Genomic DNA, 15136 nt, shown 5'->3' with positions numbered 1-15136 from the left:
AAAAATCCCTAAATAGAAAAAGAACATAGTTGGAGCCATATACTTCCTGATTTCAAACTATAATACAATGCTATAGTAATCAAAATAATATGGCATTGGCATAAAAGCAGACATACAAATGAATGAAAAAGAATAAAGAGGCCAGGAAATTAATTCACAAATACATGATCAATTAATTTAAAACAAAGGAGCTAAGAATATTCAATAAATAGTTAGGGAAACTAGATAATCACATGAAAAGAATGAAACTGAATCTCTATATTTTACTAAACTGAATCTCTATATTTTACTCAATATATAAATATCTATATTTTACTAAACTAAATATCTATATTTTACTCAAAATGAATTAAAGACTTAAACATTAGCCCTGCAACTGGAAAACTCTTAGAAGAAAACATAAGGAGTAAATCTGACATTGGTCTTGGCAATGATTTATTTTTGATTTGACACCCCCAAAAAAACTCCAGAAAAAACAAACAAACAACAACAACAATTAAAACAGAACCATAATAAACAAATGGGACTACACCAAACTAAGAAGCCTCTGCCTAGCAAAGGAAACTATCAACAAAATGAAAAGACAACTATTAAGTGAGAGAAAATATTTTCAAATTATATATTTTATAAGGGGTTAATATCCAAAGTATATAAAGAAGTCATACCACTTAATAGCAAAACAAACAAAACAAACAAACAAAAACAACAAAAAAACAAAACCCAATTTGATTTTTAAAATGGTCAGAGAAATTAAATAGGCATTTTTCCAAAGACATAAAAATGGTTAATAGGTACATGAAAAGGTGCTCAACATCATGACTCAGTGGTATAAATGCAAGTCAAAACTGCAATGAGATATCACATCACACCAGGAGAATGGCTATTATCAAAAAGTCAAGAGATTACAAGTATTGACAAGAGTGTGGAGAAAGAAAACCCTTGTGTAGTGTTGGTGGGAATATAAACTGATGCCGCCACTGGGGAAAACAGTGTGAAGGTTCCCCCCAAAATTAAAAATATAACCACCCTATGATCCAGGATCCCACTTCTGGGTTTATATACAAGGATATGAAGACAGGATTCCAAAGTGATATATATATATATATATATATATATATATATATATATATATATATATACACACACACACACACACACACACATACATACACACACACACACACACACACACACACACACACACACATATATATATATATATATATATATATAAATGTTATGAATCTATTATTCAGCCAGAAGAAAGAGGAAAATCCTGCCATTTGGGATGACATGGATGGACTTTAAAGGCATTATGCTGAGTGAAATAAGTTTGGCAGAGAAAGAAAAATACTGCATGGTATCACTTATATGTAGAAACTAAAATGAATGAATACATTCATTTTAAATTCAAACTCATGGAAACAGAGAGTAGAAAAGTGTTTGCCAGGTGTTGGGGACTGGGCAGGAGAAATAGGAAGAAGTTGGTAAAAGAATACCAATTTTCAGCTATCCTACCTAATAAAAGACTAATATGCAAATTAACCATCACTCTGCTCCACAAGCCACGCCCACATGCTAATCATAGTGAGTATGCAAATGAACCCAACCCAGATGACTACAGCCACAGAGAGCAGGAGGGAGGCATTTCCCTGGCAATGGAGGAAGCCAAGGTTTCCCCCTGCCCTTATGGGCCTAGGCTTCCACTCAAGACTACAAAGTTTCAATTATAGAAGGTAAACAAATTCAAACAGAAATGGCTGCCACCAGGGGTGAGCAGGAGGCTTGGCTCTGCTCCAGGCTACAAAGTTTCAATTGTATAAAGTAAATATATCCCAGATACCAGGGCCTCCGCTTGGGTTGCTGGGGGGCATGGCCGGCCTGCAAACCACTACAGGCCCCTTGCTCAGGCTGACCCATGCCCCAAGGGAACCCCCACCATGACCCTAGTCATCCTTCAGGCCAAACCAGCTGGCCCCCACCCATGCACCAGGTCTCTAGCCTATCTAATAAAGAATAATATGCAGATTGGCCATCACTGCAACACACAAGATGGCTGTCCCCATGTGGTCAAAGATCCTGTCCCTATGTGGACACAAGATGGCCATCAAAAGATGGCCAGCAGGGGAAGGCAATTGGGATGGATCAGGCCTGCAAGGGAGGGCAGTTGTGGGTGATCAGGCAAGTATGGGAGGGCAGTTGGGAGGCATCAGGCCTGCAAGGGAGGGCAGTTGGAGGCAATCAACCCTGCAGGGGAGGGCAGTTAGAGGTGACCAGGCCAGCTGAGGAGGAAAGTTGGGGGCAAATAGCTGGAAGGGGAGCAGTTAGATATCAATCAGGCTGGCATGGGAGTGGTTAGGGGGTGATCAGGCTGGCAGGCAGAGCGGTTAGGGGCAATCAGGAAGGCAGGCAGGCGAGCAGCTGGGATCCAGCAGTCCTGGATTGTGAAAGGGATGTCCAACTGACTGTTTAGGCCTGATCCCAGTGATTGGGCCTAAATGGGCAGTTGGATATCCCTCCAGGGCTCCCAGATTAGAGAGGGTGCAGGCTGGGCTGAGGGACAACCTCCCCCTGCCCCCATGCACGAATTTTATGCACCAGGCCTCTAGTAAGATTAATAAGATCTGAGCATCTAATGTAAATTATGGTGACTTTAGTTGTAAACACTGTATTATATATTTGAAATTTGCTAAGAGTGTAGAACTTAATGGACTTTCTCTCTCCCACTCACACATACATACAAACACAGAAACAAAATAAATGAAATGATAGATGTACTAATTACCTACGGTACATGGTGGGAATGCTTTCATAATGTATCCAATCACAATGATGTACTCTTAAGTACCTGACACTTTTATTTGTTAATTATGCCTCAATAAAGTTAGAAAAATCATGAGTAAATGCAAAGACATTTTCTCTTAGGAAAATTGAATGCTGTAAATATGTCACATTCTTAAGTTTACCTTAAGTTAATATATAAATTCAAAGTGATCTCAATAAAAATTTTAGTGGAATTTTTTTTAACTTCACAACTACTACTAAAGTTATTCTGGAAATTTGAAATAGGTAGAAGAATTAATGAGAAAGAAAACATAGCTAGAAAATTACTGAGAAATAAGAAAATAACAATATTGGGACAAGTCCTGTCCACACATATGGTATTACAATAGCAGAGTAATGATCAAAAATAGATTAACATAATAGAATACAGTAAAAAAAAAATACAACCAAAGATAAAAGAGATTTATTCTATGAAAAAATTGGCATAAAATTTTATGTCAGTGGAAAAATATAGATGATGTATATGGTACAAGTTGTTTATGATAATCCATTACCCATTTGGGGAGGAGAATTGGATCATACTCTCATCCCATATTACAAATAAACTCCAAGAGAAACAAAAATTTAAAATAAAATATACTATGAACACAATAATAAAACATATGATGCATTGTTGTTTGTCAATTATATCTCGTTTTAAAACTTTACTGAACTTAAAACAGAAAAGCAACAATAAAAACCACCAAACAAACAAAACCATATGGTGTTTTAAATCATTGTAGTTAATAAGATATTTTGCATGGAGCCCAGATGTTCTAAAATAGGGACTGGCAAAATACAGCTTAGGAGCCAAATGTGGCCCTCATCTGTTTCTGTAAATAAAGTTTTATGGAACTCAGCCATGCCTATTCATTTATGCATTATCTATTGCTGCTTTCACACTACAGCCACAAAAATGCCTAGGTGTGACAGAGAGACCATATGGGTCACAAAACTAAAAATATTTGTGATTTGGCTCCTTACAGAAAAGGGTTCTTGACCTTGCTCTAAAGGGAAAAACTGGTAAATACTAAGTTATATTCTAAATATTAAAGTTCTGTATGATGAACACTATAAAATTAAATTTAAAGCAAACTAAGAAAATAACTAGATAGTCCATGACAATGTTAACTTACTAATTGTAATAAGATCTTTTTAAAAATAAGAAGAGCTCAATATCCTAAATGATAAACGAGCAAAGTAAAGGAACTTGGAGCTCAAAGAAAAAGAAAGAAAAATCAGTCAATAGACATGTAAAAAGCAACTTAAGTCTTCTAGGACTCAGAGAAATAAAAATAATCTGTTTTTAATCTTATAGTGTCTAACCAACATTCATATGATACCATTCACTATGTATCACATTCACCAGGTATTTGAAACTTGAGATTACAGTGTTAATTGAGGTCACAGAGAAGCAAAAACTCTCACTCCTAGTGCAAGCTGACAATAAAGTATAACAAATTTAAACCACTCATACGTTTTATTCTATCAGTTTATCCTATATTTTCTCATAAATGCTCCATATTAATCTTGAGTTTATTGAGCAATTACTAGAAGCAACTTAATGACTATGACTAGGAAATTGATTAAATACCTTTTGGTGCATTTATATAATTGCATAGTATGAAATTTTTAAAAAATTACATAGGCCTATATGTAAATCATGTAATGGCATTCAGGACATTGTATTACATTGGAATACAATATCTATAGATTGATTTGTATATATCAGATGTAAACATATCCTTTCATATCCTTACAAAAACTGGATGGTGATATACAGATGTGTTGCCAAGTTTACTTCTGGAGGATACCACTGATGAATGGAAAGTCTTTTATGCTCTATGCCCTTTTGAAGGATGAACCTTGAACTTCATTGTTTAAAGTATTTTTTTCTAAAGTTACTTTAGATTATTTTTGAAAACTTGTTGCAGAATTTGGAAGCCACATACAACAATGGTACAGCCAGCACTCTTGTTTTTGTTTGTTTGTTTACAGTAGTTAAGATGTCCAAGAGACTTTCTGTGAAAATGATTTGTTCAAATTCGCTTTACCCAACCTTAAAAAGAGGCGATACTCAAAATAAGCTGCTCCACCCAAGTTTATTCTCACTCATTTGAGTTATCTTCTGTTAAGATGGTACATATGGGTTAGAGTTGCTATTGTTCTGTTTTTGCTATGTACTTAAAAAAACAAACAAACAAACAAACAAAAAAACCCACAACCTTGCCATAACTGGTTTGGCTCATTGGATAGAGTGTCGGCCTGCAGATTCAAGGGTCCCAGGTTTGATTCCAGTCAAGAGCTTGTACCTTGGTTGCAGGCACATTCCCAGTAGGGGGTGTGCAGGAGGTAGCTGATTGATGTTTCTCTTTCATCGATATTTCTAACTCTCTCTCTCTCTCTCTCTTCCTTCCTCTCTCTCTGTAAATAAATCAATAAAGTATACTAAAGAAAACCAAAACAAAACAAAAAAAACACAACCTGGATAGTCATATGTTTACCTGGTTAACTACTTAGATAGCAAAAGCATTGATTTTGATAATGACACTAAGAGGGTTAGGATTTTTGCTCAGCTCAGGTGTTGCTGTAAAAGGATAGAATCAAAAACCTTGCTTTCTGAACAGAATTCTAAGGATTTAAATATTCCTTTCCAACTTTGGTGATGGGCTTTTACAGAACATACACCTGCCAATTTGGGGGACATAACCTCTAAAATTAGGCCTCAGGTCTTACTAGTTTTCAGGGGAAAAATGACCAAAAATAAAGTATTCTGGAGCTTCCTTGCACAGCCTTGTTGTGGTTTGTATTTACTCTTTCGCTGTAAACTTATGCTTTATTAAAAATCATTATTTAGCCATGCAGAGCAACAAATCATGCCATGATTCAATGAGGGCATCCAGAATTTTTTACAATGCTGTAATGAGATAACCAATTTGAAATTGAGTCACAGTGAAAGCTGACCTTTCTCCTTCAGATGAAGTAACGCTGCCCAGGTGAAGAACAGAAGATTTATGACTCATGTGAACCTAAATAAAATTTTAAAAGATGAAACCATGCTCCTTCTTGGGAACTCTCATCTTTTCTCCTTGTCAGCACAGCTTTGACAAAATATCCGACGTATTGCAACACAGGAATTTCAATTGTGAATCCGTCTGAGATTCCACCGTGGCATGCTGCTATGCAGAGCAGATACTGGGTGCAATCCATCATCTATTAAAATTCTGTCAGTGTAAGGGTATCGTACAGAATCCTGCTCGGAGAAGCAGGGACAAATAGCTGATGGCATTGACAAAGTCAGCATTTTTAGTTCCTCGCAGCAAAAAGCAAATTCCTAATTGCCTCTAACAGTGGTCTCTCCTCAGTGTCTGCTCAGGTGAAATTCAACAAAGTGCAAACAGAAACACTCTTGCTGCCCTAAGTGGGGTCTGACATCTTTCCACGGGACCTGATCAGAGGCCGGTAACTGACAGAGAACTTGTTTTCTTGCACCAACACAGTGTGATAGTTGTAATGCAGGCAGGGAGACATCCCCTCTTTCACAAACGTAAAAAACCTCTCAGCATCTTATTTCTAAAAGAACATCGCATGTAACTTAGAAAATTCAATCTCCAAAGAAGGAAACGTAAATGGCAAGCTTCAGTTCTATGCTACGCTTTCTATTCTCCTCCCATCCCTGTACTACCTACCCATCTCCTTCTTCACATCATTATATTTCTACTCCTTTTTGGCCCTGACAAAGACCAGAGGCACAGTGCTCTGCTTTAAAACTTTCCGCAACACAGAAACCCAGTTAAGATCTCAGAGTCCCTGGAGTCCAGACTAAACAAGAACATGCAAGACTCCGGGCTCCAATGAGGAAGTCACATTCTTAGTGATGGTGGGAAAATATGCATGTAACACTTAGAGCTTACACATGAGATTTTCTCAAAATGGTGGAAGAGAAAATGCAAGAGAACAGAAAAGCTAGAAGTGAATCTGAATGAGGGCAACATATTTGAGAGCTGTTGATATTGATCCTTTGAATTTATTGGTAGATTCCAAGAGGTACTCAATGGGCCTTTTTGGAAAAAAAAAAAAAATCATTACCTGAGGATATGTATTTTCCATTGATCTTTAGGAAGAGGGAGTGGAAGGAAGGGAAGGAGAGAGAAACATCAATGCAAGAGAGATACATTGACTGGTTGCACACACCCAACTGGGGTGGGGATTGGACCTGCAACCGCTCTTGATTTGGAATTGAATCCAAGACCTTTGGTCCAAGGACTGATGCTCTAACTACTAAGAAACTGGCCAGGGCTTAATGGGCCTTTTTTATTTTATTTTTATTGATTTTAGAGAGAAAGGGAGAGAAAGAAAGAGATAAAGACATCAATGATGAGAGAGAACCATTGATTGACTTTCTCCTGCACACCCTTATGGGGATTGAGCCCGCAACCCAGGCATGTGCCCTTGACCAGAATCAAACCCAGGACCCTTCAGTCAACAGGCCGACACTCTGTCCACTGAGCTAAACCAGCTAGGGCCAGGGCCTTTTTTTTTTTTTTTTTTTTAAGTGTCAGGTGTTGAATGGTTCAATAAGTTAATGAAGTTCCAATCTAAACAATCTGTCTTCTGTATAACCACAGTGGTTGTTTCCACCAAACTCATTAATAAATACCTAGTATGAATGTGGTAGAAATAGGTGATCATCATTTATTCTTCATTTTATTTCTAAACATACTCATTTTGTTTAATTGGGCTAATCTAAGGCATAATGTGCTGTCTATTCAAATAAAAAAAATAGATTGTTAGATTCAGGTGTTTTGTTTCATTGCCTTAGGTTGCTTAAGCACTTTTGTGCTTTGGTATCATAGAGTGATTAACTTAACACTCACTTTGATGATGAAGCTAGACCAGTTGGATGATTTATACAAACTAGACAACCAGGAAGACTGTTGCTGGGCAAATATTGTGGTATAAACTCTGTGTTTCCATGACAATTTTCAGTCCATTTTTCCATGTTAAAGACAACAAAGTCGTGGGTGGCCCAGCCACTCCTTTTTCTAGGAATCTGCCCCAGCCACAGACATTACATTTAAAACCAAGTACGACCTAAGCTCAAACATGATGCACAGTCTGGTCATGGGGAGTGATAAGATATCACTGATCCATAGTAAGACAGATTCAAGGGGGTGAATGAACGAACATGAACGAACACACACACACACACACACACACACACACACACACACACCCTAATTGCAAGAGTAAAATGTATAAGAAATAATGCATTCAAAAAGGCGGCTGGAGCTGTGCTGGGGTGAGGAGATGATAATGAAAAATTTCTAAAATCCTGAGTGATACTTGGAATAGACACATACAAACATCTTCTCTTCTCCTCACAGCTCTAGAAATACTGTAAAGTCTCACATACTTTGACATCTGGCAAAATATTCAGATTTTCTTGCCAGATGTGCATTCCTCTTGGCCACAATGAGATGATACTTAACCTCGGTGTGAGGACTAAGCTAGCATTAGTGCTCTATAGATGAACACACTATATTTTTTTTTTAGAAGGTAGTTGTTTCCTTCTCAAAAGTCTACTCTTTGGAACTTGGCAGGACATCTTCTCTTTTCCTGTGTTGGCTCAGTCTGTGCTATACATTGGTTTGGCAGCATATATTGAATTCTACCTCATGACTTGGACAGAAAAGTGTAACTTGGATTCATTGTATGTTGGTATGATTTATAGAACTTAGGCCAGATGAACTCAGGAAGCCCTCAAGGTGTGGAAATCAGAGCAAAGAGAAGGATTTGCAAAATATGATCTAAAAGTTCTGCTGTTGTAGGCTACATATATTTTATCTTTAAATAAAAATTAAAAAAAAAACCAAACTATCAAAACATTAGGAGCATCATGGAATGTTCTTAGTTTTAAAAAGTGGAGGAAGTTCAAGTATGAAAACCAGGTGCTGTGATTCTTTGAGTCCAGGAAATGGATGCCTGTGCATTTAGCTTCCTGGCCCTTAATATGTGCTACCTTAGTCATATTCAATTTTTAAAAGAGTTAAAAATAGCATTGCTTCTTCGTTGTACAACATATAGATCTAATAATCATAAGGATAATGGTAATACTAATGTATACTATGTCATACTTAAACATTTTTTTTTCACATGTGCTCTTATTTTATTCTTTCCCACATCCTTGCCAAGTACAGTGACAGGCAAGGAAACAAAGGCATAAATGTGGGCATACCCAGAAGAGTATGCCAGAGACCATGCCACACAGCTCTCAGTCTCAGGCTCCTCCCCTACCTCATCTTCTCATGAGTGTATTGCTATGAAAATCTATCTTGCACTTCTATAGAGCTAGAAAACAGGGAAGAACTAGACAAAGACAAATGAAAACATTAGCCTTCAGTTTAATAGATTCTAATGGAATATGTAATATTTTTGGGACTGATGTAGTATTGTTCCACAAAATGGAAATTTCTAGCAAGTAGAAAATAGAGTTTGAATATTTTTGGAAGATTCTTCCCACAAAAGAAGAAGAGAAGGCTTCTAGTTAGTTAACGTAAAAATTACCTAGCAACATTGCTATCTATATATTTCCATATATTAATAGATAACTAACTTCCTATGTTAAATATATTGCTTTGAGTTAACACTTGGCCGTGATACTGAAACTCACTCCAAAGCACACCAAATTGCATTTGCAGAAAACAAAGCATTACAGAAGGAGGAGAAGAAAAACAGGCTTTTCTCCAATAATGGATTTACTTGTTTAGAGCTCAGAGTTCCTGCATGAAGTAGAAATTGGCTATTCATAACAAATAGTAGACATCAATTTTTTTATAGAGTTTTATTGAAATACAGACACACATATTCAGGTATGTGTTGTCTATAACAGCAGAGTTAAGTACTTGTGCAAAAGACCGTAAACATCAGTTTTTGAGACTATTATGACTGATACTTCCTTCAAGCAAGTTTATCTCTCTCTATCTCTATCTCTATCTCTATCTCTATCTCTATCTCTATCTCTATCTATCTCTAGCTATTGTATATGCTTTTGTAGAATTTCAGGAACAGCTTTTATCTGGAAAATATGGCTGCCTGAAAGAGGTATAAAATATAACAAAAGCTTTACCCCAAAGCTTGTATGCATTACAAAAGCTTACACTTGGATAATAAAAATATTTAGCCTCAGGTGACTGAGAACACTTACTGTTGGTTGCATAACGTATGGCGGATGAGGCATCCATGAAGTACTCTGGACCTATGCATCAAACAGCATTTATTAGCACAAAGCAATCACAGAGAGAACTTGGTTCTTGCGTTCACTGGAGTCGCACTAGATCATAAAAAAGTGGAGTCCATCTGATTTTTACAGCTAATTAGTGCTCAAAACTAAGGACAGAAAGCACATTCTTGGACCTGATTCCTTTGGTCCCTGATATACATGATAAAATGTAAAGAAAATTCCTGCTTCATTGGAGCTGGCTGCAGAGCCCATATGGACCAGGCTGGGACCTGGAGCATATTTTGAGGATGGTGTTAGAGACTAAAGTATCAGGCAGCCTCCGGCACCTCCTATTTAGAGGTCAACTCCCAGGGATACCAAGGCAAATACTAAGAAACAAGTGTTTATGCTAAGACTTCCTTTTTTTTTTTTTTTTTTTTCCTTCTGTCATTTGTTTGAACTTCAAATTCTCAAGTGATTCTCATCTTAGAAATAAGTCCAAGTGGTAAAAGTTGGGGTAAGAGGTAAATAGATAAACCGAAAATTGGGGAAAATGCTCTGGGATAAACCCAAGTTAAGTAAGTTTGTAATTTTTTTTCTTTCATAGTAACTGGTGTGTAAATAAAAATGAGTATTTGAGCCAACTGTTCTGAAATGGGCCTTGTCAGCCAAATGCGAACGTCAACTTGAAGAGCTGTTTGTCACATAAAGAACCTTAAAGATTTTGTTTTCAGTATATTCATACAAGCAAAATTGCCAATGCCATTTAGACTTAAAAAAAAAAAGGACAAAGTGTTGAAAGGCAAGAATCAACAACATAGGAAATTTCTCTAATTCCTTTTATGAGAAAAGAGAGCTGGGGTTAAATTCCACTTAGGAGCCCTCCCAAGTAAAGTCACTTTTCTGTGGATGTTTTATTCATGTCACCAAAGTGCTCCATACTGGGGCTCAATGGGTGGTCTTGGCTGAAACAGAGGCCAAGATTAAGGGGGTAGGGGGGGAGGTTAAAGAAAAAAAAGCCCCAAATACATATTACAACCAGGCAGGCCTGTGTGAGGAACAAAAAAGGGAACAGCACCTGCACAGAGTTTCATCAGGGGTCCCAGGGAAAGGCAATTAGGAAATCAGTCATTCAGAGACCCGCGGATGCAATCCACACAAAAGTCTATTCTGTTCGCCCACCAACATGTATGAAGAATCTACGTGCAGGAAATGAATGAAAATGAACTGCTTCAGGGGTGATCCGCTCAGAAAAAATGTGAATAGTCTCAAGTTTGATGCTCTGACAGCTGGGGCATCCCGAGATGAAGTATGTAGTGGCTGAATAAGGTGACGCTTAACTGAATTAGTAGCAGTCAGCAGCATCAGAGTGTTACCCATTATAAAGCCCCTACCCCCATCCCCACCATCTGCACAATATAGAGAAACACATGGTGTGCGTGCTCTTGCTCTCGCGTGCGCTCGCGCTCGCTCTCTCTCTCTCTCTCTCTCTCTCTCTCTCTCTCTCTCGCTCTCTCTCTCGCTCTCTCTCTTTCTCTCTCTTTTTCTCTCTCTCGCTCTCACTCTTGTTCTTTTCTCTTTCTCCAGAGTTTAGAAAAAAATGACACTAGAAACTATGTAACATGGACAGCGATTTCTTCTTAGAATCAGAAGAATTGTCTGAGGAACACTATGAGGGAAAGAGAAGCAGAGAGTGATATCACATCGTGAATAACTCAAAAGAAGTAAGATAAGAAGTCATTTTTAAGGGAGAAGTATGACTATTTCAATCCACCTGTGTACACAGAGTTAACTGGCTACAACATCTGGTTTAGGACACACACTGGTTCTTGGGTTTTCTTGTGTTTATGTGAAACCCCTGAGGTCCCCTTTGGCTCTTTAGGAACTGAGAATGAAGTCAGAACAGACAGGAGGAATCACTCTTTACCACTTTGATCATCTTTTCTATTTCCTGGGGGAAATGACTGAACATCAGTCCATGTAGTTTTACATGGATGCACAGGACAACTGTGACAAAGTGAGATGACAATGGTAAAACGTGCCGGAGGAGGGCAGGGGATGCGAGAAATGTGCTCTCAGAAAAAAACACTCTAGGAAGCGTGACAACCAAAACAACAGACAGCAAACAAAATCATTTCTCAGTGGTGAGAAAGACAGCGGTACTAAAGTTGTCTGGGCAGTAGCATAATCATGAAAACTCAGCAGGTGTTTTCTCAGAAGAATGAAAAGCAAGGTGGGTTTCATCATTCAGTGAAATAGATGCGAACAAGCCCTCAAAAGGGTAGACTAATTGGTGACTTGAGTACTACCACGTCAGGACATGAGTCAAGTGTGCAAGGGCAATCTTTAAAAGCTCTACTGTGTCTTGGCCTCTATGGCAATTACTACTGTCAAGAGAGATCTCTCCTGAGGGGCGGGGGAATCGGACATACCTGGTATGTGGAGACAGGGGAAGCAGCAATGAATGGCGTGATAGATGTCTGTGGAATCATGCGGTTGGTTGCAATACTGTACGGTGAAGAATAAAATCTGCAAACAGAAAACAACAACAAAAGAAGAAGATTCATACAGCTGCCGAATGCCTGGCTGCTCAGCAAATGCTACCAAGCACTTCTGGGGAAGACAGAGATTTCCACCCTCACGTTTGCCCACCAACTCTGAACAGGAGCATCCAGGAGGTTTGTTGTATTGGACTCCACTAAGAGAAGTTAAGTCCTTCTGAACAGACAGGACAACTTGGAGTCATCTCATAAAATCGGCCACACACAATCTCTTATGCCAGGCAAGTGTGACTGTGTTTTAACCAACAGGGGGGGAAAAGCATTAGGCACTGTTTTGTTTTGGAAAGGCAATGCCATTTTAAAGCTCTTTGGAAAGAAAGGCAAAATGATAGTACCAAGCTTTCTAAAGGAGGCTAGTATTCCTTAAACACAAATTGCATCTATACCTTTTCACTAAAGAAACAGAATCAGCTCCAAGAGTTTTGGATAAGTTGTGTGAGGTATGTGATCATATCCTCATGCAAAAAACTAAGCTAAATACTTTCTCTGTGAGAAGAGAAGTGGACAATTTGTGTCTAGGTAGAGATTCAGTCATGGTGTTGGTGGAGATTCTGGATGTATGTGATATACTCCTGTAGACTCTGTAAAAAGCATTGCTTTTTATAGTCCTTGATGCCCCTTCATTGAACAATGTAGAATGAATGATATTAGCAAATCAGGATTTCACAGATCAGAGGAAGATTATCCTTCCAGGGATCTACTGAAGAACAGATTCTAGATCTGAGATCAGTGACATACCCAACTTTGCTCAAATGTCGCCCTAGAGTCCACAAGGTACCCAATGCTCAAATTCCTCAGCCAGATTTAAAATCATGTTTCCTCCTTCTTCTCTCCCTGGTAAGTGAAATGCTGGCATGGCCAGACCAAGAATAGACAAAACCAGGTTGCCTATGATGGAGTATTTCACTGATGGGAAGATATATTGAGAAAATGTGTACCAGCATCAGGGATAATGAAATCAGTGTTTTACTTTGCCATACTGTTAGTAAAAGTCAACTACTATCAACTACTACTTTAAAATTTTTAAAAAAGCATGACTGAGATTGGGCTTTTGGGGAAAAAAGCTACATCAGACCTCAGGAGTCCCCATGACAAAAATCTCATGAGTTACCTTTCTAAAGATGCATTCCACAAGACCTCACATTGAATATAGAAAAGCTAGAATTCAAGTTTACCATTTAAGGAATACATTCTTTGAGCATATAGTCTATAAAAGTCTCCAAGCAAGTATTATGGAACTATACTGTCAAACTTACTTTACTAGTTCACAATAAGGATTATAGCATCATATTATTTTGGTTAAAATATAACTAACAATTATTCTTTACACATCCTTTCTATTCATACCCACCAACTACAAACTGTAAATTTGTAGTTGTACAGTTTGAAAAAAATCCTATTGACTACATACTGATTAGAATGGATAATTTTTAATAAAATGACAATGCTAGTGGTAGCAAAAAATCAGAGAAGGTGTAATTCCTTGCTGGTGGAAATGGTACAGCCATTGTGAAAAACAGGTTGGAAGTTTCTTATAAGTTAAACATGCACATCACATATAACCCAATAACCCCACTGGTAGATATTAACTAAAGATAAATGGAAACATATGTCTGCACAAAATCCTTAATGCAAATGTTTACAGCAGGTTTACTGATACTTTCCCAAGGCTGGAAACAAGCCAAATATCCTTTAACTGAGACAATAAACAAACTGGTACATCTGTATATTGGACAGCTATTCAGCAATAAAAAGTAAAGAGCTACTGATTCATTTAATAGGATGAATCTTGAGTGAATTATGCTAAATGAAAGAAGTCAGACTCAAATGACTTGATATTTTATAATTCCATTTTTATCATACTATAGAAAATGCATAACTGTAAAGGCAGAAAATAGATCAGTGGATGCCAAAGGCTGGGGTTGACGACAGTGACACATGAGGGAGTTTGGGGAAGTGATGTAATTCTTCTATATCTTGGTTGTTTGGTGCATGAATGACTATGTGTTTGCCAGAACTCATTGAATTGTACACTACAAAGAATGAATACATATTCTATGTAAATAACACCTAATAAATCTGATGTTTAAAAGAAGTCAATTACTATGTAAGAAAACATCCACACTTCCATGTTTAAAACATTTTATTGAGCATATACCATGTGTAACAAAGATGGGGAAGACTTTAAAACATTCCTTATAATTTCTCTATTTAGATATCTAAATCGAATCTTATCTGTACATGAATCATTCTAAAACCCTCCAATTGCTTTCCATTGCAATGAGAATAAAAATTTAATCCCTAGTATTAGCTAGCACAGTGGTCGGCAAGCTGTGGCTCGCAAGCCACCTGCGGCAAGCCACCTGCGGCTCTTTGGCCCCATGAGTGTGGCTCTTCCACAAAATACCAAGGCCTGGGCGAGTCTATTTTGAATAAATGGCATTAGAAGAAATTTAAGTTTAAAAAATTTGGCTCTCAAAAGAAATTTCAATCATTCTACTGTTGATATTTGGCTCTGTTGCCTAATGAG

General features: G+C 37.6%; 1 protein-coding gene across 13 annotated transcripts in view; it reads right to left on the bottom strand.

Annotated features, from left to right (window-relative positions):
• RBMS3 (RNA binding motif single stranded interacting protein 3) overlaps positions 1 to 15136 on the bottom strand; it is a 615090-nt gene that overhangs the window by 102226 nt on the left and 497728 nt on the right. For 10 of the 13 annotated variants that reach the window (XM_045579333.1, XM_045579337.1, XM_036431671.2 and 7 more), the window contains 2 exons: positions 12478 to 12574; positions 10031 to 10081 (listed from right to left, as the gene is read on the bottom strand). In XM_045579333.1, the coding sequence (XP_045435289.1) occupies positions 10031 to 10081; positions 12478 to 12574 (148 nt within the window). The remainder of the gene's footprint in view (positions 1 to 10030; positions 10082 to 12477; positions 12575 to 15136) is intronic. The other 3 variants (XM_045579338.1, XM_036431675.2, XM_036431676.2) reach the window with 1 other exon arrangement.

The sequence above is a fragment of the Pipistrellus kuhlii genome, unplaced genomic scaffold (genome assembly GCF_014108245.1).
Source record: "Pipistrellus kuhlii isolate mPipKuh1 unplaced genomic scaffold, mPipKuh1.p scaffold_m20_p_11, whole genome shotgun sequence".
NCBI lineage: Eukaryota > Metazoa > Chordata > Mammalia > Chiroptera > Vespertilionidae > Pipistrellus > Pipistrellus kuhlii.
This window is presented reverse-complemented; position numbering and strand designations above follow the sequence as displayed.